Source organism: Cucumis sativus, chromosome 2 (genome assembly GCF_000004075.3).
Source record: "Cucumis sativus cultivar 9930 chromosome 2, Cucumber_9930_V3, whole genome shotgun sequence".
In the NCBI taxonomy this organism is placed as follows: Eukaryota; Viridiplantae; Streptophyta; class Magnoliopsida; order Cucurbitales; family Cucurbitaceae; genus Cucumis; species Cucumis sativus.
The window spans coordinates 6,611,505-6,634,699 of NC_026656.2; the positions used below are offsets into that span (position 1 = coordinate 6,611,505).

The 23,195-nt window shown below is 32.5% G+C and overlaps 2 protein-coding genes across 5 annotated transcripts; both read left to right on the forward strand.

Moving 5' to 3' along the window:
- Positions 1-826: 826 nt before the first annotated feature.
- Positions 827-8,093, forward strand: LOC101205305 (GPN-loop GTPase QQT2). Its single transcript, XM_004152764.3, has 7 exons — positions 827-1,041; positions 1,379-1,462; positions 2,097-2,232; positions 4,861-5,087; positions 5,656-5,946; positions 7,195-7,400; positions 7,528-8,093. The coding sequence occupies exons 2-7, from the start codon at positions 1,385-1,387 to the stop codon at positions 7,820-7,822; spliced, it is 1,233 nt and encodes a 410-aa protein (XP_004152812.1). The 5' UTR covers positions 827-1,041; positions 1,379-1,384; the 3' UTR covers positions 7,823-8,093.
- A 4,659-nt stretch (positions 8,094-12,752) lies between these two features.
- LOC101205065 (INO80 complex subunit C) lies at positions 12,753-20,357 on the forward strand. Of its 4 annotated transcripts, none has more exons than XM_031880516.1 (4): positions 12,753-13,131; positions 17,037-17,104; positions 17,754-17,881; positions 18,117-18,514. In XM_031880516.1, the coding sequence occupies exons 1-4, from the start codon at positions 12,957-12,959 to the stop codon at positions 18,196-18,198; spliced, it is 453 nt and encodes a 150-aa protein (XP_031736376.1). In that variant the 5' UTR covers positions 12,753-12,956; the 3' UTR covers positions 18,199-18,514. The 4 variants fall into 4 exon arrangements, with proteins under 4 accessions (XP_031736376.1, XP_031736377.1, XP_011649021.1 ...); XM_031880517.1 differs by lacking the exon at positions 18,117-18,514 and adding an exon at positions 18,536-18,728 and having other exon boundaries at positions 12,756-13,131; XM_004152763.3 differs by lacking the exon at positions 18,117-18,514 and adding an exon at positions 20,048-20,357 and having other exon boundaries at positions 12,757-13,131.
- Positions 20,358-23,195: the final 2,838 nt, after the last annotated feature.

Here is a 23,195-nt window from a genome sequence, read left to right on the forward strand (position 1 = left end):
TTTTAGAACAATGCCTGAAAAAGAAAATTAGAGCCTTTTAACCTTCAATCCAAAATAGTAGGAGAAACAAAACAAAAAGTAAATAAATTAAGATGAAAAACTAGATTCCAAGTATTTCCTCTTCTAGCTAACAATTTTACAGCAATATAATTTTTCCTCCATCTGACATACCACCAATAAGGGTTTTTCTATTTGTTTCAGTAGGTGTTCATCGACACAAACATCTTTACTAGATCTGTCACACCCACCCCGAGCACCTGCTTGCTTAACCTGAGATGTGGCGTAAAACCAACCGACATTATTCATTTTATGAACAACACCAATTGATCTTGACTTTTAAACCTTTTATGATGATTAACAACTTGAATAAAATCAATATTACGTAGCGAAATAACATGAGAAACATACATTAACATACATTTTGTGCAGGGAAAGAAGAACATTCTTTCTTCCATTAATACGAATGGTAGATCATCAATAACCAGAATCATATCCAGGTTTGACTTCAACGTCGTATGATTTTAACTGGTTAATGTTTTCGTTTTTAAGTAGTTGAATAAAAGAAGAAGATATGCTAAAATATCAAACAATTGACTGTATTAATTATCTTTATATTAACCAATTAAACAAAATAACCTAATCAATTGAGAAAAAAAAAACCATTAAAAGTTCCTAGTCAAGCATTAAACCTACCTGATGCCAAAGGAAGAGGCCAAACAGCCTTTGAAGGTTACGTGAAATTTACCCAAAAAAAAGCTGAAGGTTCTACGAAATTTCGTGTTAAGAAAAAAAGACTAGGAATGCCAAGGCGTCAACCAACCGAAGTCAAAGTTCCCCACAAGCCCACTAGGGTTCACAACCGTACGTATTTCCTTCCTCTTCCGCACTTTAAGCCCGTTTCTTTCTCTTTTCCATTTTTCCCAAGCCGGCTGTTTACCCATCTCAGCACTTTAGTGTCGTCGTCGACGCCGTCTCTCTTCGTTTCAGTGGCGCCACCGCCGCCTTTCATCTGCTCGTGCGGCTGTAAACTTCCTCCTAGTGGTTTGCACTGATTTTCTACTCTCTTATTGTTGCTGATATTATTCATATCTCCATTACGTCTTTTCTCTCGCTGGAAAACTCTAATTAATACTTGTCTGATGAAAGAAAGTATGAGTCTGTTTTTTTGTTTGTAATAGTAACGAAAAAGAATGCGGTAAACTTTGACTTCCGAACTGCCATGTTCTACCTTCTGCCTTTTGCTTTCTTCTACGTGTTTGTCAATTATGTTAGGGTTCCAGGGGCTGTTTTCTCTCAGACACCAGGTGGGAGAAAAGGAGATTAAGTACAAGTCTTAGCTTTATTTTACTGATTTATCAACTTGTGTCTGTTTTTTCAGCCAATAATGGATGTCGATTCTGATGCAAGTCATAAACCAACTGATGACGCCGAGTGCAGGCCAATGGAGTCTGAAGATTCAAATGTATATTAAGTAACTTTAATTTCCCTATTTATAATTTTTTTAATATTGTTTTTCTTTTAGATATATGGAAATCCTTGCTGTTTGGTATGTAAGAAAGCGAAGAAATTCTTTTTGGCCCAGTAGTTGTGAGATTTTTAAATAAACGTTGGTTTTTACTTTCTCTGTTGTATTTGTATATTTAGGTCACATTTCAACCGTGTTCCAATAAAATTTTGAAAACTTGTCTTGATTTGTAATCTTTCTTATATTTAGAAGCGTAAAGCAAAAGAGGGATTTGCTGATTCAATTAAGAGCCCGAATACTGAGGGGTTGTAATCTTATTTTGTCATGTTTCTACAATAAATATCCAGCTCCTTTCGTTTAGTGCATTAAAAGATTGGAGGAAATCATTTTCTAAATTACTTGTTCGGTTCATATTTCAACTTCCTTGTTCAATCACCAGGAAGAAATTATTTCTTATGTTTCTTATTTGGGCATTAATCACTTAGTTATGAGATTTTAGTAAAGCGTGGGTTTTACTTTCTCTGTGTGTGTTTATGTATTTTGATTAAATTTGATCTGCCTTGGTCAATAAATTGCTAAGAATTTAAGAGATGGGCTTGATTTGTAGTCTTTTTGGTATTTTGATATTAAGGATAAGGGTAAAGCAAAAGAGGAGCTTGCTGATTCAATTAAGAACTTAAATATTGAAGAATCATCTAGGCATGCCGGCTCTCTAGCCACAAACTTCAGACGAAAACCAGTTATTATCATTGTCATAGGGATGGCAGGTATTTTTCAATGAAAATTCTTGTCACTGCTGAAAGTTTGGATGCATGTTAATTTTAACTTTTATTGTAGTATTAAAAGCTATGGTGTCGGTATGTATTGATGTTTTTCACTATCATTTGTATGGTTGAGGATGCAAAGAAAAATGAAAACTGAAAAGGGTGAAAGAGAGATGTGAGAGTTTTAGGGGGTGTTCGACATGCAGAATTGAGTTGGTAATATTATAGGAGGGGAATAATTGGGGAGAGTTAATATAAATAACGAGGTGAGGAATGTAAGTTAATGCGAATAATAAGGTAATGTAAACCCCTTTAGTTATCGGTGAACCAAACGGTGGATGCATTTTTCTATCCACCCAACCCCACTTGGGGGCTAACACCTTCTCAGTGAGTTAAAAACAGAGATTTTAGAAAAGAAATTATAGAGTGGGAAAAGAAAATAAGATGGTTTAAATACTAGAGAAAAGGAGAAGCTGAGAAAAAGTGAGAAGAATTTGGAAGGGGAAAAAGAGGAGAAAATAGAGGTAAAAGGTCTAGCATGTTTATTAATATTATGATATACAACTTCGTCTATGAGGTGGATTGGCCTGGATTCTTGAAAGTTTTGTTTGTTTTGTGTGTAAAATGTATTTTCTCTTATTTCACTTAGAAAGAAAACAATTTTCTTAAATAGAAGAAATACCCAATGCAAAGTAGGAAAATACAAAATAAGGAAAAAAATAATTATACAAATATATCTCTAAATACGAAGACAACATTAACAATAAAGGGAAGAATTAACCTAGCCAGCTTGTTAATTAAAGGGGTGTTTGGGGTAAGGAGTGAGTTATTATAGTCCTAGGTTAATATAGTTGAGTTATAATAGTTTGTGTTTGGGGTGTAGATTATTTTAGTTTGAGAAGGAAATAATAGAAGCTGTAGCAAATAGTAAATACTATCACAAATTGGGGTTTTGAAATAGTGTTTACTATAACTAATGGGAGATTTTTAAATAGTATTTAATATAGCTAGAGGTGGTTATTATAGTCTTGCATAGTCCTCGCACCAAACGACCCCTAAGTTATTGAATTGCCACTTTGAAAGACCTCTACTTAACACATCTGTGGTTTGTTTTGTTGTCGAAAGATAGGGGATGCATATTATTCCTTGAACTATCCTCTCCTTTATGAAGTGCTTATCAACTTTAACATGTTTGTCCTATCATGAAGGACTGGATTGTGGGCAATCGAAATTGCTGTCTTGTTATCACAATAAATGCGCATAGGCATTGTTTGAGAGAACCTCAATACTTTCAATAGTCTTCTTATCCATATGCCCTCACAAATACCATGAGCTAATGCCCTAAATTTTGTTTTTGCACTACTTACAACCACACTCTGTTTTTTATTTCGCCAAGTAACTACTTACACATTCTTAATAAATACCCCTTCTCTTAGCCATTAGAGGCAGAGAATTTATTTTGAGAAATAATTCTACTTTGATTTACATTAGAAAGGGTTTTCTTAAATTGAAGAAATTCCCACTACAAAGTAGCAAAATACAAAATAAGGAAAAAATAATTACAAAATTATATCTACAATGAAAATATTAACAATAGGGTGAAGAATTAGCATAAGAAATAATCAACATTTTGTTATTTATTTACTTATTTGTTCTTGTAATTTTTTCAATTGTAACGAGATTGAGTGGGGTGCTTGGTGTATAAGTTTTGTGCAACTGCGGTGGATAGGTAATTTTGAAATCAAAATTGGGTTGATGTTTCATGTCTCAAATTAAGCTCTCCTCAGAAGAAATATTTGGAAATTCAGACATCTTAAAATATCAGCAATATTATTGTTGTTTTTTACCATTTGGTCTTCAAGTTTGATTTTCAACTTTACTCTGAAGCTGTTTCTTTACAGGGGGGCTTTTGTGGGTTTTTTTTATGCCCTTGTATTCTTTAATCTTTTCTCAATGAAAGCCCTTGACCTTGTAAAAAAAATAAAACCAAGCTTGTGTCTTGTTTGTTGCCCCATTTCTGAGATAATTTGGCTACAAAACGCTGTGGGTGGTTTTAGTGTTTTGTTTGATGTTTGGAGCTAAAGACATTCTTGCTGTCTTACCTATTGCAAGGTCTTTGAGGTGGTCAAGAGTTCGATTTTGCTGTTTGGAGTTTTTTGCTTATTTATGTTCAGAAGGTCTTTATATATACTTGTTTGGATAAAACGTCTTTTCTAAGTGGCTTTTGGATCTTTTAGTTGGTTTCCTGTCATGTATTTGTTTCGTTAGTTTGTCTTGTCCAGTATTCATAAATTTTTGTTTCATCAACTAAAAGTTATGTGTACCTTGTAAAAGTAAGATATCTGCATGCGGAATTGAGGCTGAGTTTGTTTCATCATTCAGAAACAAGTTTTTTAAAAACAGGGGGTTCAGCATAAAAGAAGGTTTTAAATGGATTGTCTTTTGAGATGAGAGCCATTTCCGAAACAAGTTTGCCAGGTGGTCATGAGTTTTACAAATGTCCTGTTCCTTTGTCTTTTGCAGGCTCATGCCTGCCTGCCTTTCTTTGTTTTGTTTTTTTCTTTTTAACCAAATGTATTGCTATCAGTTTTGGTTTAATGTGCACCGTTGAAATGTTGTGGCTTTTTCCAGGAAGTGGGAAGACAACTTTCCTTCATCGTCTAGTGTGCCACACGCATGCTTCAAATATCAGGGGTTATGTAATGAATCTCGATCCTGCTGTAATGACACTACCTTTCGGTGCTAATATTGATATAAGAGATACCGTGCGATACAAGGAAGTGATGAAGCAATTCAATCTTGGGCCTAATGGAGGAATTTTGACGTCACTTAACTTGTTTGCCACCAAATTTGATGAGGTGAAATTTCATGCATCTCTTTCTTAATTTATGTTCGCTTTCACATTACAGCAATCAACACTCCAAGCATACCCCAGTTCCCCTTCCCTCTTGTGATCTTGTAGGGGATGTGGGCAAAGAGAAGAATTGTGAAATTTGGAGAGTTTTGAACTTCTAGGGTTTTAGTGTATGTAAGGAGTTAATAAGGCAGAAAAATAATTTATTAGTCGTGAGACCCATAAAATCCTTGAGCTCAACGAACTCCACTCCTTCCAACTCCTTGGCCAAACCCTCCGCAAGTGTGAGTTTGGAATAATAATGTTTTTCATCATTTGTTTTTTGAACTGTAAAAGAAGATTTTACGCTTTGAAGTTCTTGAATGTTCTTACAGGAAATGAGAACGTCCAGGACTAATTCTTGTGTGTATTTAGAAGGTCATGGTTTTGTCACATCATGTGCACTGAGTTGATATTGATGGCATATTTCCAATTTTTTTTAGTATTTAGTACTTCTAAATTTATACTATAAATCACATCACACCTTACTGTATTATCATATAAAAGTTTCTTGTTGAACTGTGTAATCTCAGGTAATTTCAGTGATCGAAAAGCGAGCAGATCAGCTTGATTATGTCCTTGTCGATACTCCTGGTCAAATTGAGATATTCACATGGTCTGCATCTGGGGCCATCATCACTGAGGCTTTTGCTTCCACCTTTCCCACTGTAATTGCTTATGTTGTTGATACACCTCGTTCATCTAATCCAGTCACATTCATGAGCAACATGCTTTATGCCTGTTCTATCCTCTACAAGACAAGGCTGCCAGTTGTGTTGGTTTTTAATAAAACTGATGTGGCAAAACACGAGTTTGCTTTGGAGGTAATTCACCGTAGTAACATGTGCCTTCTTCAATTATTTTTTTATAGAATAGAGCGAAATCACCCCCAAGCATTGACATCCTACTGTTAAAGACCTACTTTTCAAGGGCATAAGTTTAAGCCATGGAAATCATAATAATTTAAATCTCTGTATTGTCCATTAAGTGTGTTCTAGGGTGGTGGACCGTTTCCCAATGATTCATGGGGTGGAGTGCATGACGTATTCCTCCTGTTACTAAAAAAGGAAAAAAAGAGTTTTGAATTCCTTGTGTATTCCCTCAAGTGTGACTTCGCAATAAAAGGGTGTATTCTCTTGTTTAGAACTTTTGGCTTGGATTGTGATAGAACACCAACTAAGAGTGATCTTACTCAATTGGAATAGTCGAATCAATACAAAGAAAGGACTGAAAAAATGTCAATTCCTGAACAAGAAACAGAATGTAACAAGAACTAAGATAGAAAATACCCTCTCACTGCTTCTCCCATCTCTCAAGGATGAAGACAAATGATCTAAACATTTACACCCCACTTCTGGCGGACCCCTCTCTACTATTCAAATCCCTCTTCTCCTCCTAACTAACTGTGGCGCCCAGCCTTAGCAGCCACAATCCCCATCACACGTGCACTCCCCTTTCCCCCTCCTACTATACTGTAATATAATGGGTGGCCTAACAGATTGCTGCCTCCCAAGCAAGATCTATAGCTGGATGGCTGAAAGGGGCTTAGAGTAAAGCTTTTGGTTTGAAAGGGAATATCCTTTGGTGATGCTCTACTCAATTTCTTTTGTGGTGTATATGAAATGATAGACAGTAGAACTTTTGAATATAAGTCTGATTCTTTTTGGACCGTTTTTCAACAGTTTCTTTGGTGGAGTACTAATTACCCCCAACACTTTTGTAATTGTAAAGCCCATTGGAATGCCTTATTTACTAGCGTTTTTTAGGGTGGGTTTTCTAGACCCTTGCCCTTCCGCTGTTTTCTCTTGTTCTCTTTAATTCAAATATCTGTTTCTTATAAAAAACAAGGGAAAAAGAAAAGAAACAATATAGTTAGAATCCTAATGTTTTCAATTGAAAGGTTCCCCCAAGAAATGCAGCATTTTCAATAAAGATCTGCTCTTGAACCTTTGTCTGCATGTATATACCTAATACATATGTATGTTAATGCGCTATATATATCCCTCTTTAAATTGTGGATATAATTCAAAACTCTTGAAATTTGAGTGTTAAAAAAGGAATTGTGCATGCAGTGGATGGAAGATTTTGAAGCGTTTCAAGCTGCCGTCAGTTCTGATAGTTCATACACCTCCACGTTAAGTCAGAGTCTTTCCCTTGTGCTGGATGAGTTCTATAAGAACTTGAAATCTGTTGGAGTTTCTGCAGTTTCTGGCGCCGGAATGGATTCTTTCTTTAAAGCAATTGAATCCAGTGCGGAGGAGTACATGGAAAACTACAAGTAATTAGATCAAATAATTCTTTGAAATCTTTTCATCTGTAGTCTATTAGTTAGAGAACGATTGTGCGGGTTAGAAATTTGCTACACTTTTCACATTTGTGCTACTTTTGGCCCTTTTTCTTTTCAGGGCAGAGCTTGACAAGAGAGTTGCCGAAAAGCAGCGATTAGAGGAAGAGCGCAGACGGGAAAACATGGAGAAGTTGAGGAGAGATATGGAGAGCTCCAAGGGACAAACAGTGGTTTTGAGCACGGGTTTGAAGGATGACAAGAGTAAAACTAAGAGTAAAACTAAGATGGTTGACAATGATGTTGAAGAGATTGATGAAGAAGATGAAGACGATGATGATTACGATAGATTTACCGAAGAGGATGATGCCATCGATGAGGATGAAGATGAAGAGGTTGCTAGATTCTCCTTTTAGTAGCGGAGAAGGAAAATGAAACTGTGTATAGGTTTTACGAAGGAACTAAGTCACCATTCACTCCAAATACGAGTCTCTGACCATTGTTTTTCTGACATTATAACAAGGTTTGCTTATTGGAGGCTCTTATGATAATATTGCATTTTTCATGATGGTCCTTGTCATCCATAGGAGCTTTGGTTTGAAAGCTGGCTTTCCCATGTCCTTGTAATGTTGTACATTTTGATGGTTCCCTGTTTATGATGGCTAATATAAGATCAATATTTTGAAATTTTGTGCTCCCTTTTATAGAACCTGTGAAGGTAGTTTTTGGTTTTAGAAGTTTCAAATTCTAATATCAAATATTTGTTTTGTTCAAAAGAATATATCGTCCGCAATTTTCTTAATAAAATACCTCGCTAAAATGGAATATCTTAGTTGAAAACATGTATGGTTTTTGGTTTTACTTCAACCTATGTATAGGATTGTTGGAATTTGATGGATAATTTGTGTAAATTATAAAATAAAACCTTCATAGGAAAAAACTACCTCAAATAAGAATAAGTTTTCAATTATTAATATTATGTTTATATTAGTGATTTTTTTTATTGATTTTTTTTTTGTTTTGTTAATCATTTTATATATATGATGGAAGGTTGTTTTTAAATATAACAAAATCAATTAAAATATTTATAAATACAATAAAATATTATCGTTTATTCTAATTGATAGTGATAGACTATTATCAGAATATGTCTTTTTTGGATATTTATAAATATTTGAGAAAAATAGTCTTTTAGCCTAAGTTTTGAGTTTAGTTTTTATTTGATTCATATGTTTTGAAATCTATGGAATTGCCCCTGGATTAGAGAGGAGCTCACTCCATGTTTGGCCCTAGTATAACGATAATACTTGTTTTCACTCCCTTTTCTCCTCTTCCTCGCACCCTTTCTCTCACCAAGTTCCAAATATTTACCAAGTAAAAGTAGAAGACCAACCCAAAGTCAAAGTTCTAGTACCAACCATCATAAAAGGAAGTAATGCCGACAAAAGTTGAGATAAGAGTCTGCATCCCAAACCTAGATTATTGTAATACCCAGACTATTATAAGTCACTCATCGTCTAAAACGCCTCCTAAAATTTTTGCGTTTCAGATTTTAATAATGCTCAAATTTAGTAGTTGGCATAACATAACCATTAGTGACTTAAGAAAGGATGATTTAAGATGATGATTGGACTAATTTTAAAATAATAAAAATAAAAAGAAACAACAAGAACATGGTGACGTCGTGACGATGATGAAGGAAAGAGAAGGCACCATGTTGGGTTGAAAATGGCGACAGTTGGGTTGGATTTGGACACGAATCGTTTAACAAAATACTCATTCAAAACTTAATGAAAACAAAATGATAATTATAATTAATTAATTAATTCAGATTGGGTTGGGTTGAATCAAAATTTTCAACCCCTAACCCAAGATCCAACCAACCGACATTTTAAACTACTCCAACTCAACCCATATATATGGGTTGGGTAGTCCGAATTTTTTGTTTATTCGGATTGGACTAACATTCCCTAGTTAAAACAGAATTATAGAAACATTTATCTAAAAGCATTGTCATGTATTAAGGGAGTTGCACTTTTGTCAAGTGCTTTTCCCCTTAAAAAAGTTGCAGCACCATTGAAAGTCTTGGAACCTAACATTTTGTTTTCGTAGGAGGCAGAGGAAGCATAACATAGAAGGAGGTAGAGGAAGCATCGGGATTGAGGAAGAAACTTCTAATTTATGTGTTGTATATAACAGTGAATTGGAACCTTCATGATAATGAAAGTGGGAAAGGTACTCGACTAACAAACGTGTTGGCTTGTAGTAAACAATGAAAAATCAAATATGGGGTAAGATATTCTGTATTCGTATTGTTGAAAACAAGAGTTTTACGACAATGATTGGTTTCCATCGTCAGATTGTTAGATTTATCTTTGTCGCACTTCCTTCTACCACCAAGCCCAAATTGGCTTCTCCCATCTCTAGATCACTTGATTTGTCACCTATATAGGGTAAGGGAAAAACTTAATAAAGAAGCAACATTTTTCTTTAGAAGGAGAAATTTCGAGAAACAACACATTTTTTGTTTTATATTTCAAAATAAGCACAGTTTTAGAAAATTCATATTTTTGTTTTTCTCGAAGTCAATCTCGATCTATACCGATCCTGAAATTCTTCCCAAATCTAAAAATGATCGTTAAAGGATTTAACTTGGTCTCTCACGGTCGAGTGCATCAAATGCACAACTATAGTGTGTTTTTTTTTTTAAAAAAAAATTTAAAAATAAAGACAAAGAAGCCAAACAACATAACAAGATACTTTGAATATTAGAACATTTTTTTTTTTTTTACAAACTTTTGTTCCTTGAGAGCATCAACAAGAACAACCTTAAAGAAATGAGGATTGTTCGATGCTTTACAAGGTCGTTTGACGATGTCATTTTGCCTGCAACTGGAGGAAGCCATGAAGGGGAGCTCTTGTTCAAGAAACTCCACAATATTCTTTCTTCTATGACTAAAAATTGAATTTAATTTAAGGTTGATTTTCATAAATATAACAAAACACCAAAATATTTATAGTTCATGTAACAAAATAAAAAAGTCCATGATATTTTCATAAAATCAAGGGTTGCTCTTGAATATTGCAACAGTTGAGAAGTATAATCGTGTGGAGAATAAAATTCCTCGAGAAGCAGATCTCAAACGAGTGAAGAAGAAAATCTCTTGAAGAAGCTCACCTTTGTGCCAAACGAAAAAGAATCTATAATTGGTTTGATAAAGAAGATGGTTGTAATCGGTTTGATGAAGAAGATAGTTCGCAAGAAGAAAATCCTTTGATTTGCGCTGAATGTATGAAGATTTTGATGGTTTTGAGGAGGATGAAGCTTGAAGCTTCAATCTTTTCTGCAACTGATCGAAGACTTTGAAGATTTGGTGGAATCTAGGAAAGTGGAAGATAGTGAAGTTGGATTCTTTTCGGCTTTGAATACCTAAATGTGCACAATTTCAACAAGGATGTGTTATTTAATTACAATGTATTTGGATTTTAGGTGAACAATTGTATTTAGATCTGTTTTTGAATTAGCTAGATGCATTTGAGACGTTGTTCCATTTATTTATTTTTCAAATTTTTCAGTTTTGCTATTTTAACAATTTAAAAATAAATTTACTATGTTTTAAAAGTAAAAGTCACAATTTGCAATTCTTCTTGACAACCCTTGAAACTAAAACTAAACCTAATACGTAACCCATAAATTTTGGGCTTAATTCTACTAATATGGTGGATTGTACTTATGTAAAATTATCGAATTTGTTTCTTATTAATGGTGTATGACATGTTTCTTATTTATGGTGTATGACCTCTTTTTCGAAGGATACAATTGAACCTGACAAGATACATGAGAAACAAACATAATTTGATTAGGAGCTAGCTCAATTAACGAACATAATTTCATTTCAACACACATAATTCAAGCAAATACAAACCATTATGCTTCCTCTTCAAAATCTTATCACGACACAATACGAGAATACAAGTTCATTAAATAATGTACAAGGAGAGAAATGTAGGCATGACACCATTCAAAAAAATGATTGAATGTGGCCACCGTGAGAGCTCCCAATAAGCACAGACTAAAAGTTCAAAAATCCACATGCCCCTAAATTTCTTTCTTTTCCTTCTTCCTCGCCATCTTCAAATGTTAGCTCATTAATATGAAATAAACTAAAAACAGACAAAAAAACAAAAATTTCAACAAAATGAAAGATGACTACGGATATTTACGAGGGATAGGCCGTTTCGGTTTGCACGAAGAAATTATGAGGCTGAGAGAAAAGGGATTTTTGCGTCGTCAGAATTGGTGTTGAAACGAAGAGTAAAATGGGAAGATTTGGAGGGAAAAAGGAAGATAGGGTGAAAGAGTAAGAAGACTAGATTGAACAGAGAAGGAAGGATTAACACAAAATCACGAAGGATTACAAGGTTTGACGGGTATTACCTAGAGTTAAGGGAGAGTGAAGGAGTAGTGTAAAAAGGATTTGGGGTTTATGGAAATCCAAACTCACGTTGATAAACCGGGCCCAAACATTCTTAGTCTTTAATCCAAACACAGCTTAACATAGGGTCCGTTTGGATTGCCTTTGAAAAAAATGTTTTTTTTAAGAATACATTTTTAAAAAAACAATTTTTGTAAAATGAGTTTAAAATCTAAACACTTACCTGTTTTGTTTGACCTATTTATAAACGTTTATATGCAAAAATGTGTTTGATTTGTCCTATACTAATAATGTTTTATATGTAGGTTAAATTTCCGTAAAAGACTATTAAACATATAAATTAATTTCATAGTTAAAATACACACATTTTAAATATTTTTTAAAATTATTCCCATGTTATCTTGAAATTATTAATTTTTTAAATACTTGAAACTAAATATTAATTTCGTTATTATTATTATTATTTTGGACGATGCAATTTTAAAAGCATAAATATCTTGAAATATAAATACATAACTACATAAAAAAATTAATTGATTTTCATTTCACGAACCAAACGATTATGTTCTTCATTGACGTCCTCATAATTTTTTTCATAAATGTTAAAACGAAATAGATTTGACTGAAAGAGAAACATTTGCAAATCTCTATATTTAAATGTATATACACAAATTAAAAAATATGCAAAGTAAAAAAAATAAAAAAAATAAAGAAAAAAAATATATTTGAAAGAAATTTCTTATTAAATACTAAATAAACATTTATTCTAAAATTTGGTTAATAAAATTTATTTTTAAACAAATATCAAGATTATCTTAAAATAAATTATTTTAAAAATTAAACACCTAAAAAAATAAATGCAAACAACGCAAACAGATCCATAATGCTCGAAACTATTACATATTTACATTCGCTCCTCCCAAATACAAACACAAACACAGCTTAATTCAGTATTAAAAGCGCGGCAAGGCAGTACGACCGGTAAATTGAATCGGTGATTTTGCAGGCTGCCGCCATGGACTAATCGTTAGGGCTTCTGTTTAACCTTTGAATGTCAAAAGTATTTCAGAAATCAGAAGATATTTAATTCAGTATTAAACAAGAGTTTATTAAGATGGAGTCGGAGGTGATAGAAGCGGAGTTAGTGTTGCCGATCCACCTGAATTTCAAACGAATTCAAATGTACGAGAAGTATCCTAAAGGCCAATCTAGAGGCAGGCACTGGAAACATTTGAAGCAGATTCTTCAAGCCGAGAACTATCACAATTACTCCCCTGATGAACCCAACTGTAAGATTTCCTTTTCTCTTTTCCATCATTATTCTCTTACTATTTCTCCTACTTTTGATTACGCCTTTGACTTGAGAAGAACTTTGTTTCTTGCTGCTTTAATGCATGGGCTGCGATATATTTTTTTTTCGTTTCATAATTGTTTAAGAGGTTAACTCTATGTTTTTAGATGTTAATGTTTGGGTATTTTTTCAATTTAGTTCATTTTTTTTTCTTTTACATACTTCCAATTTATTTTTTGGTGAATTTTAGAGTTTCCTATCGATAAATTTACACGAACATAACATGTAATGAACTGAGGAAAATTTAGAGGGGAAAAGATGTCATCTAATATAAGAAAACCTAAACTTCTATCAATTCTAAGAATTTGTTGCTTTCCTCACATTTCTCCCTCTAAATTTTGCCAGTTTGCTTATTGATTTGTTTCTTTTTTGGAAGCTTTGAAGTCTCTTTGGTTTGGATTTGGAATAGTCCGCCGTTTAGAGTGAAGGGCCATATTTTATGAACCACTTGTTTCTTCACTAATGTTTGAGAGATTTGGATTGAGAGGAGTCATAGAATTTTAAGTGAGGGTAAGAGATTTGTGGGGGAGTTGTGGGAAACTACTAGGTTCAATTCCTCTGTTTAGGCCTCGATGCCTAAGGTTTCTGATGCTACCCTTTCTTGTTCTTGCAATTGAGCTGTTTTACCGATTTTATTATTAGTTATTATTTGATTACTTAAATATTTCAGTTATTTGTTATTTTATGTGGGTCACCAATAATGCTGAAGTACTCTAGGAAGGGTAAAAAGGGAAGTCCAGAATGAAAGTTAGTTAGTATGGGGATTGAGACCACTGAGAGAATGTGTGGGAGTGAGTGTGGTCAGTATTTGTAATAAAGAGTAGTTGTTGGTAGGGTTGTGCTTTCTGGTGATAGGGAAGTGGTCAAGAGGAGGGAGAGAACTAACTCTTTGTAATCGGCTGGAGTGTGAAGCATTAGGTCCATCTTTTGATTATCGCATACTAGTAATAGTAAGGGAATGCTTTACATCTTATTAGCCAACAAATTGGTTGTTAGGTTGATAGACTTATGCCTACTATTATAAATGTTAGTATTCTTTCTGTATTTTGGACCATTATGAAATAAAGAATAACTTTACTCCTTGGTATACACCAAAGTTGGTATTGGAGATTTCATTTCTCTGGACCAAACACCAAATTATATCCTCCAAATCTTCAATGGAACACTTGATGTCATTTGCACATCGTTTGGGGAATTTATAGACTCTAGTGTAGGAGAAATGAGTCTCTTGACAACTAGAACAACTAATGGTGCCTAAAAACTAAAATCAAGAGAATATCAACACTAGACAAAGTGTTAGGAATGGAGAAAACTGAAGGGAAAAAATACCACATGTTGAAAAGTCCCCATCTCCAAATAACCTAAGAAACCATAATCATAAACATGAGAATTAAGAACTTTGAGAAAAGATCAAGATTATGGATTCTCAAGTGTGGAAGGAAGACTTTTCCTATGGGAATCAAGTAGAAGGTTTAAGATATTCTCATTAAGAACATGACAATGTAACCCTGAAAAAATAGAACTTTAAGTGTTTTCTTGATTGGTTAAAAAATGTGGATTTTTTTGTACACAAATACCCCCTAACCAACCAGAAAATCAGACTGGTAAACTTGAAATTATGCAAAGCTGCTAGTGCTTGGTGCAATCCATTCAAACTGAAAAAAGGAGTGACAATGAAAATATAAGGACAAAAACCTAAAACCTTCAATCAAGCATTCTTTTAGTTCTTATAGCTGGTTAGGAATTTGTGCATTCTCCACCTTAACTCTATGCACGACGTCCCATCACTCTTTTTAGTCCTAGCAATCTTTAGATTTGCCTTGCTCCTGCTGGTTCAGTTGCTGCCCAGTGGGACGATGACACGAACTCTTGGTCTATAGTGTTTCGAAGATTGCTGGAAGATGATGAAATCCAAGACTTCCAATGTTTTCTACTCCTCTTTTCAAAGAGAGTGTCAGAATTGGTAGACAGGAGAGTATGGTCATTAGATGGCTAGGGGCTAGGGCAGATTCTCTGTTAAATCCCACTTGACCTACCTCTCCCCATCTACCCTGTTGGTCTATAGTGCATTAATGATGGTGTTAATGGTACCTTTGATCCCAAGGGTGCAATAACTTGCCTTACCAACTTAATATGGTCTCTACTCTCGTACCAAAACATTCCTTAAAACCATAAAAAACGTTTTAATCTTGGGCTCATGGCATTTATAACTACATGTACTTATATCAACATGTAAACTGTTAACTAACTTTCAGAGGATACACCTTTTAAGCATTTCTACCATTAACTTTCACTATATTGGGTATCTATTAGATAAATCGGCAGGGAAAGGGTGGAATTCGGGAACCCTAAGAATTGTTATTACTAGTGAAAAGGGCTTTTTTAGTGACATTTCATATTCCAACAACAATTTAGGTCTCGCAAATATAAGACTATTCAAATCAGTGCATTGAGTGTAGTTCATGAGGAAAAAGATGAGCTTTTGAGGAGAATCTTGTCTTTGGTTTCAAACTGGAGCTTTGTGAATTTTATTGATTCACTCAAGGTCTTCGTAATAGTGATGGGATCACTAGTAATTGAGATTCCAGTTTATGTAGCTTTGGTTTATTTTTTCTTTTCTTGAAGTGGTAATTCCATTCCATGCAAGTTTTCTTTAGGTATAGCTTCCTATTTTCTCAAGGCATCTGTTTTTCCCTGTCAATTTTCTACATGCAAGATATGGTATAAGAAACAATTTCACTGCTACAATAAAATTATATAAGTGGGGGAGGAAAGCTGGCCATTAGCTAAGGGAGATTAGCTCTTCTGCACAGAGCCTTTATAATTTTCTTGCTGTCCCCATTAGATAAGCTGTTTTCCAAGGCCTTATGGAAGACGAAAAGCCCACGATCGGTTAGTATCCTTGTGTAGATTATGGTTTTTGGTCAGCTAAACTGCTCCTCGGTCATGCAAAGGAAGCTCCCCTTCCCACTGGTTGCCTTCATCTATTTGCCCACTTTGTGAAGCAGAAGGTGAAGATTTTCAGCACCTATTCTTTGATTGCTCTTATGCTGGCTGATGCTGGCCGATGCTGGCAGAGGTTATTTTCATTCTTTAAAGTCGCTTGGGTGTTTGGTGATACTTTTCGTGCCAGCTTTGAAAATGGGCCCTCGTTTGATTTGGACTAATGCGGTTAAGGCAATGATCGCTGAAATTAGGTTTGAAAGAAATCAAAGGGGATTCTATGACAAAAGACTTGGGTGGGTGGATCATTGTGAATTGGCTCCCCTGAATGCTTCATCTTGGTGCATCTCATCCAAGACTTTTGAAGACTTCTCCATTCAAGACTTATGATTAAATTAGCATGCTTTTATTTCCCTAGCTTAAGATTGTAATTGTGTTATATTGATCTCTTGACTGTTTATGCTTTTTGTCCTTCATTATGTTTGGACTGCTTTTGTTTTGATTATTTATGGATATGATGAGGGTCCTAAGTGGGTGTCAACCTAGTTGAGATTCCTAGGTGCATCTCCTAATCCCGCGGCTATCTTCGCTCTTTGTTTCTCTCTTGTACTTTGAGTAATAATTTTATTTCATTATTTCAATGTAGAGGCTTGTTTCCATTAAAATAATAATAATAATTATTATTATTGAAAGGAGTGTTTGCAATTTAATTACTGAAAGAAGCTTAAATTTGTACCAAGTAAAACCCACAAAACTGTGAGTATTTATGAAACAATCCAAGAGATTTTCTTTGTTGTTGAAGACTCCATTTTTGCTTTATTTTCTTCAAAATGATGCATTATGATATTTTCTCCCTTGTACGCTCAGTTTAACCGATAGTTCCTTTTATTTGTTTTTTAGATGTTAATATTGAGTCACCTCCCTCAATGCATCCATGCAAGAGAATTTGTGATATAACAGGATATGAGGTATGCAACTTTTGGTAGTTTATAACTCAGCGTTGCTTTTTAAACTAGAATAGAAATTAATTACGGATTCTCTTCTTTATAGCTCATGATTTTGGAATGGTTCTAGAATATAATGGATCTGAACAAGTGATGTATAGAGTGAGTTGCATACATTAGCTTTACTTTGAGCCCAAAACATAATAATATCTTTATTTTTTTTTTCTTAGTATTCGAAGAAATACAACTCTTGTTTTTCAATATTTTCATATAAATATTTTCAAGCAATTAATTAATTATGTACATTTTCCAAACCTCTTTGATTATATATATTTTTTTGCTTGTCTGCAATCAAAGTTTCTTGTGGATATCATTTCATTCTAATCTTGTTGAGAGGCATGTCTTAAAATTTAACAACTTTTCTTATTAGTTGTAATGCAAATATAATACGTATAAGGAGTAAGGAATGGTTTTTTTAAAATATGAACGAGAGGCCTTCTTTTGTATAGTTGGAGTCCCTTTTGGTAGAAGAGTTTATCTTTTTTGTGGGCCTGGTTCTTTCGTATGCCATGCTTGTATTCGTTCATCCAATACAAATAAGAAGTAAAAAACAGTCATTACCCTTAACTCTGGTCGTTTCATTTCAGTAAGTCATGACATTGTTATTATTCAGGCACCATACTATGATCCTAGGACTACTCTTCGATATGCAAATGCTGATATTTTCAAGGTCATAAGATCACTTCCTAATGAGTACGTCCAGAGGTATTTGGCCATGAGAAATGCAGCGGTAGTTTTAAGGTAATTCCCCAAGTTTCTGAATATATTTCTCTTTATTAGTTAACATCGATTGATGGAACAAAATCCTGATTCAATTCTTTTGACATTTGGATGATGTGACATGATCTGTAGGTAGTTGGACATATTAGATTTCATTGACCAAGTGATTGGCTCAAACTATATTTGATAATCTCTTTTTGGAAATTATATTTTTGGTTCATAAATTTTGACCATCGATCAATCAAATGTCATTTAGATGGCTGCAAGATCACGCCACCTTATCCAAATTTCAAGAAATGAGTCATCATTCCATTTTATTAGTTGTATTGACAACATAGGCAAATTGAAGTTGGCTGAAATCGAACTTCAGGATGGAACTAAGATTTCTAAAGAAATCAAATCACATATGATTTGATCTTTTATCATATGAGAAAGAATGGTATAAGTTTCAATACGAAACTGCATAGGAGAAGATTATTCATTACGTATCACAACAGAAATCATGAGGGCGGATTGGAGTCAATACGAGCTGACAGATAAGATCATGAGAAGGCTCAATTAGTCAAAGCCATATTTGAAACTTCTTAACATTCCTTACTAACCGACTACATTGTCTAACAATTAATAGGTAGAGTTGACAAGTATATCCTAACCATCTTTTCCTGAATTACTTAGATGATGCATTTTGTACGATGTCTAAAGAATTCCAGAATTTAGCTGAAAAACAATGTCACTTGATCGTTGATTGCCATCCTCTTTCATTTATGTGGACCTGATAGAGTTCAAAGTAGGCCATGAACTAAATTAAAATCGTTCTCAAGATGTAATATTCAGGTAAAGATAAAAGTATTGAAAATTTGACCGTGAAGTCATGAGTGCACTAAAAAAGTGAAAGTCCTCTAAAACTCCTCCCAAACTAACTTAAATCACCTGTGTTTATTTAAAACTCCTTCCAAGAGCACGTTTAATAATGTTTTTTTTCTTTCTTGTTTCTCATTTCGTTTCCGTCTCTCATTCCCAAACTTCAAGGAACGTTTCTAATCGTTAGACCAAATTTGAAAAACTATTCAGTTCTGGGTCCATTTTATTTAATATTGTTTCTAATGTGTACCAAGGTCTTAGGCTAGCTCATTGATGTGGGCAACATGCCTTGGATGATATATGGCTTTCACGTCTTGGGCTCTTCCCCACCTAAGATAGTTTTATTTTATTTCTTTATATATATATATATATTTCTTAATTTGTTTTTATTTTATTTTATTTTTTTATATTTCTTAATTTATAATTTTTATATTTCTTAATTTGTTTTTATTTTATTTCTTGATTTGTTTTATTTTTTTCCTTCATTTATTTATTTTTCATATTAATATATTTAATTTAATTTTCAATATTCAGATTGATGTATTATTTGATTTTCAAATACGTTTTCTATTTAGCTATATTTTTCTTTTTATATTTATTTATTTATTCGTACATACATATATGTTTAATCTAATTTTGAAATTTTCAGTATATATATTATTTTGATCTTCAATTTTAAAATTTTTAATATCTATATTTTAATATTTTGTAAAATTTGCTAATTTTGGAAATTTTCCTTAATATTTATATATTTAAATTTTTAAAAGTTTCAATAGACATGTTTATAAGTTATTTTAAATAAATATAATAATATAATTGAGTTAAATTTGAATTAATATTATTTAAGAGGAAATGAATTGAGTGAAAAATAATATTTCAGATCACACTTTAGTATATGAATGATAAAAACAATTGTATTGTAGTTATTAATTTTGTATCAAAATTGATGTGTATTTGATATTGCCAATGGTTAATAATTGTTTTCTATAATTTAATAACTACTATGTATTTTTTACTTTACATAATTAAATTATATTTAAACTATAAATATAAGAGAGAATGTTGGAGAAAGTAATACAAAAGAATGAGAAACAAGAAATGATAGTCAAAAATTACTTTTTTTTTTGTTTCGAAAAACAAGAAACATAAGTAGTCATCAAATATATTTCTGTTTTTAATTTTTTAAAATTTAAGAAACAAAAAAAACGAAAAATGGAAACGCTATTAAGTAGACTCTTGCACTTGCATACTAAGTTAAAACTAATATGCACGCCAGTTCTACGTTTTCCTTTAATTACTTCAATTTGATGTATCTAAGTATTACAGGTGAAGATATATACAACACTTCTGTTGTCGATTTGCTTGGTCCCTTTTTCGTTATTGGAAGTTGCAACCCTTTGAGGATACGAACTGTAACCATTAAGCTTTCCATGTGGTTGAATTTGCAAAAAGAAGCTTGTCAAGTATGCTTAAAATGTATCATGTGCCTATTTATTCTATCATTTTGTGTATTTAGTCGTCTTGCCAATTCATGTTCGGCTTGGTATTTGTTAGTAAAAGTTGATTCAGTTATTTAAAACTCCCAAGGCTACCAAACAACCACAATAGGATTGTAGATTAAAGATCTGTTTGATAACGTTTCTGTTTCTTATTTTTTAAGAAATAGTTGTTTTTTATAACCGTTTTCAAATTATAATAAACGTTTTTAAAAGTTGGACAAAAATTGAGAAAGTTTCTTCCAATTTTGTTCTCATCCTATTCAGTTTCATTTCTTATATGCATTTTTTAAAATCCCAAATTAAATTTGAGTTTAGCTTATGTTTAAAATTCTTTCACGGCTAATATAGCTTAAAACGATATATAGTATATAATAAAGGTTGGACGCCTTATTCTAGAACACTGTGGATGTGATCCATTTTGTATTTAGTACAAACGATGTGATTCTAAATCAGTCATGTGGAGACATGAAAGTGGTGCATTTTATGTAAAGATTTTACATAAATCTGAACTCATGAAATAGTCACTTTTACGTATAACGTTGTTACTGTTTAAAACTAACTATTTTAATAATTGATAACCTAGTTAACTTAATTTTGAACTAACTATGAACTTGTGTTCACACGAGATCATTCTTAGATTTGCATAGGTGACTACAGTTAGATCTCTAGCATCGGTCCAATAAACCTTCCTAAGACTAGGTGAATAGTTAGAGACATAGAGTGCAAGACAAAATTCATTCTTATTCGATTTAGGGTTAGTAGATAGTTTGTTCCCTTAAGGACTAAATCAAGTGAACAAAGATCCCTACCCTTTCATTGGCTCAATAGGGATTCAGTTTATATGTTGGACCTTAAACAAATTGTGTAATAGTGGATTAATGAGACTTAAGGAACAAAATGTAGTCTCAGAAGTAAAATGGTATTTTGATCCAACTTTAGTCAAAAAGTAAAATGGTCATTTTACTATTGAAGTGAAAGTCAAACTTTGACCAAAAATCAACATTTCGACTTTTACTATTTTTCCTCTTTGATTAATTTCGATCTTACGAGTCATTCATTTTCTCGAAATTCAAACCACATTTAAATAATATAAAGTTAAAATTCAATCTTTTTCACTTTTCCTAATTTCATATGTTTTTATTTTAAAGAGTTTTAAAAAGAAGTGTTTAAATAAAAGTATATTCTTTAAGAACATTTTTTCCCTAAGTTATTTCGAACGGATTCTTGGTGGCAAAGGCTCTTCCTATTACACTTCACATTTCTGCCGACACTCTTACAATTGTTTTTCAATTTTTATTTCTTTTAATTTTCACAATATTTAGTACCCAAATGATTCTCTGCTTTCTTCACTGTTCAACTTTATGGATGAAAAGCAAAGTAATGGGATAAACAATGGAAAGAATTAAAGAACCATATAAGAGGCAGAAACCACCAATTGTGCATTAACACCATTCAAAAGTAGTAAGATATGATGATGTCATGGATGATGCTATTTAAAACACTTTCAAATATAGGAAACTATTTTTAAAACTTGGTGACCCAAATTCTTCATAAAGCAACTTTTTTCATCTTTCTTTCCACTTACCACAAAAAGCTTTCCATAGACATTGTCATGCTTACTTGCATTAGGGCCATTGGTTTTGGAACAACACCTTTCTTTTTGGCATCTACACACACACACATATATATGGTTTTCTGTTTCAACTGTTTTTAATCATTATCATTATTTGAGATTCTATGGCTTCAAGGCTCAATCACTTTCCATATCTAAACATTTTTTTATATATATATAAAAAACAAATTAGAATTGCCTATTTTTAAAATTATCCTCTTATAAATACCAAACATGGGATCAAGTTCTCCTTCAATCTTTTGCTTACCTTTCAAGCTCCACCCTACCAAATGGCTAGCCCATTAGGTTTAAAGTGTTTCGATTATATGTCAAACACAACTTTCACTCGAAACTCGAACGAGTGTAGTCCGTTGTTAAAGTGGAGAGTAACAATAATTTTCATATATATTTTCAAAATTTAGATTAAAAATTAACTTCGACTGAAATTAGATTAAACATTAGCAATAATTGTACCTCTATTTTATCTTATATTTAACTTTATTTTAAATTGTGGATTCATCTCCACCCTTGAGAAAACTTCATTGAAGTTACTTCATAGGTCTTTTTTCTACTAGTTTTTTTCACGTACGTTGCACGTGGATGCATGCTATATGTTAAAATATAAAATTAATAATATAAGTTATAGTAGTATTTGACTAGTAATTATATTTTTATAATTTTTTTAACCTAATTTAGAGTTAATCTTTCATTGTTAATTATAATGAATGACTATGTTTCAAAATTAATTTCTATGGAATAGTGGATACAAGCTTTTAACTTTTTAATTAGTGTATTTATTTCAAGTTTAGTTATGAATTAAAATGTGATAATATTTAATTTATCTTTTATAAAAATTAATATTATATTTCTAAAGTATAGAATATTTTTAAATTATATTATTGAGGATTATTGAAAGAAGTTATAAAGAAAAAGAAGAAAAAGAGAGTTAAGTAATATATAGAAACATGATAGCAATGACGGTTGGAGAATTGATGTAGAAAATATTCGTATGTATAAAATGTTAGGTTTTTGTGAGATTAAGTAGTTAAATTATTGTCTTTTACTATTTTAGAATTTGAATGTTTGTAACAAATATTCATAAGTCGTTCATAATAGAGATGAAATATAAAGATCATATAATATTTTTAAACTAAAAATTTGAAAATGTAAGTGTTTCTAAAATCATTGATTTGGATTTAGTCTCAGCATAACAAAGAGATATATTAATTTAAGATAAAAGACATAATAAAAAAGTAAGGTTTTATGCCATTTTTCTTTTTCATTTTAGCTAAAAAATGAAAGAAAAAATATAATAGAACATAATATGGAAGAAAATTTTCCATTCTACCCATCTATCTAACTA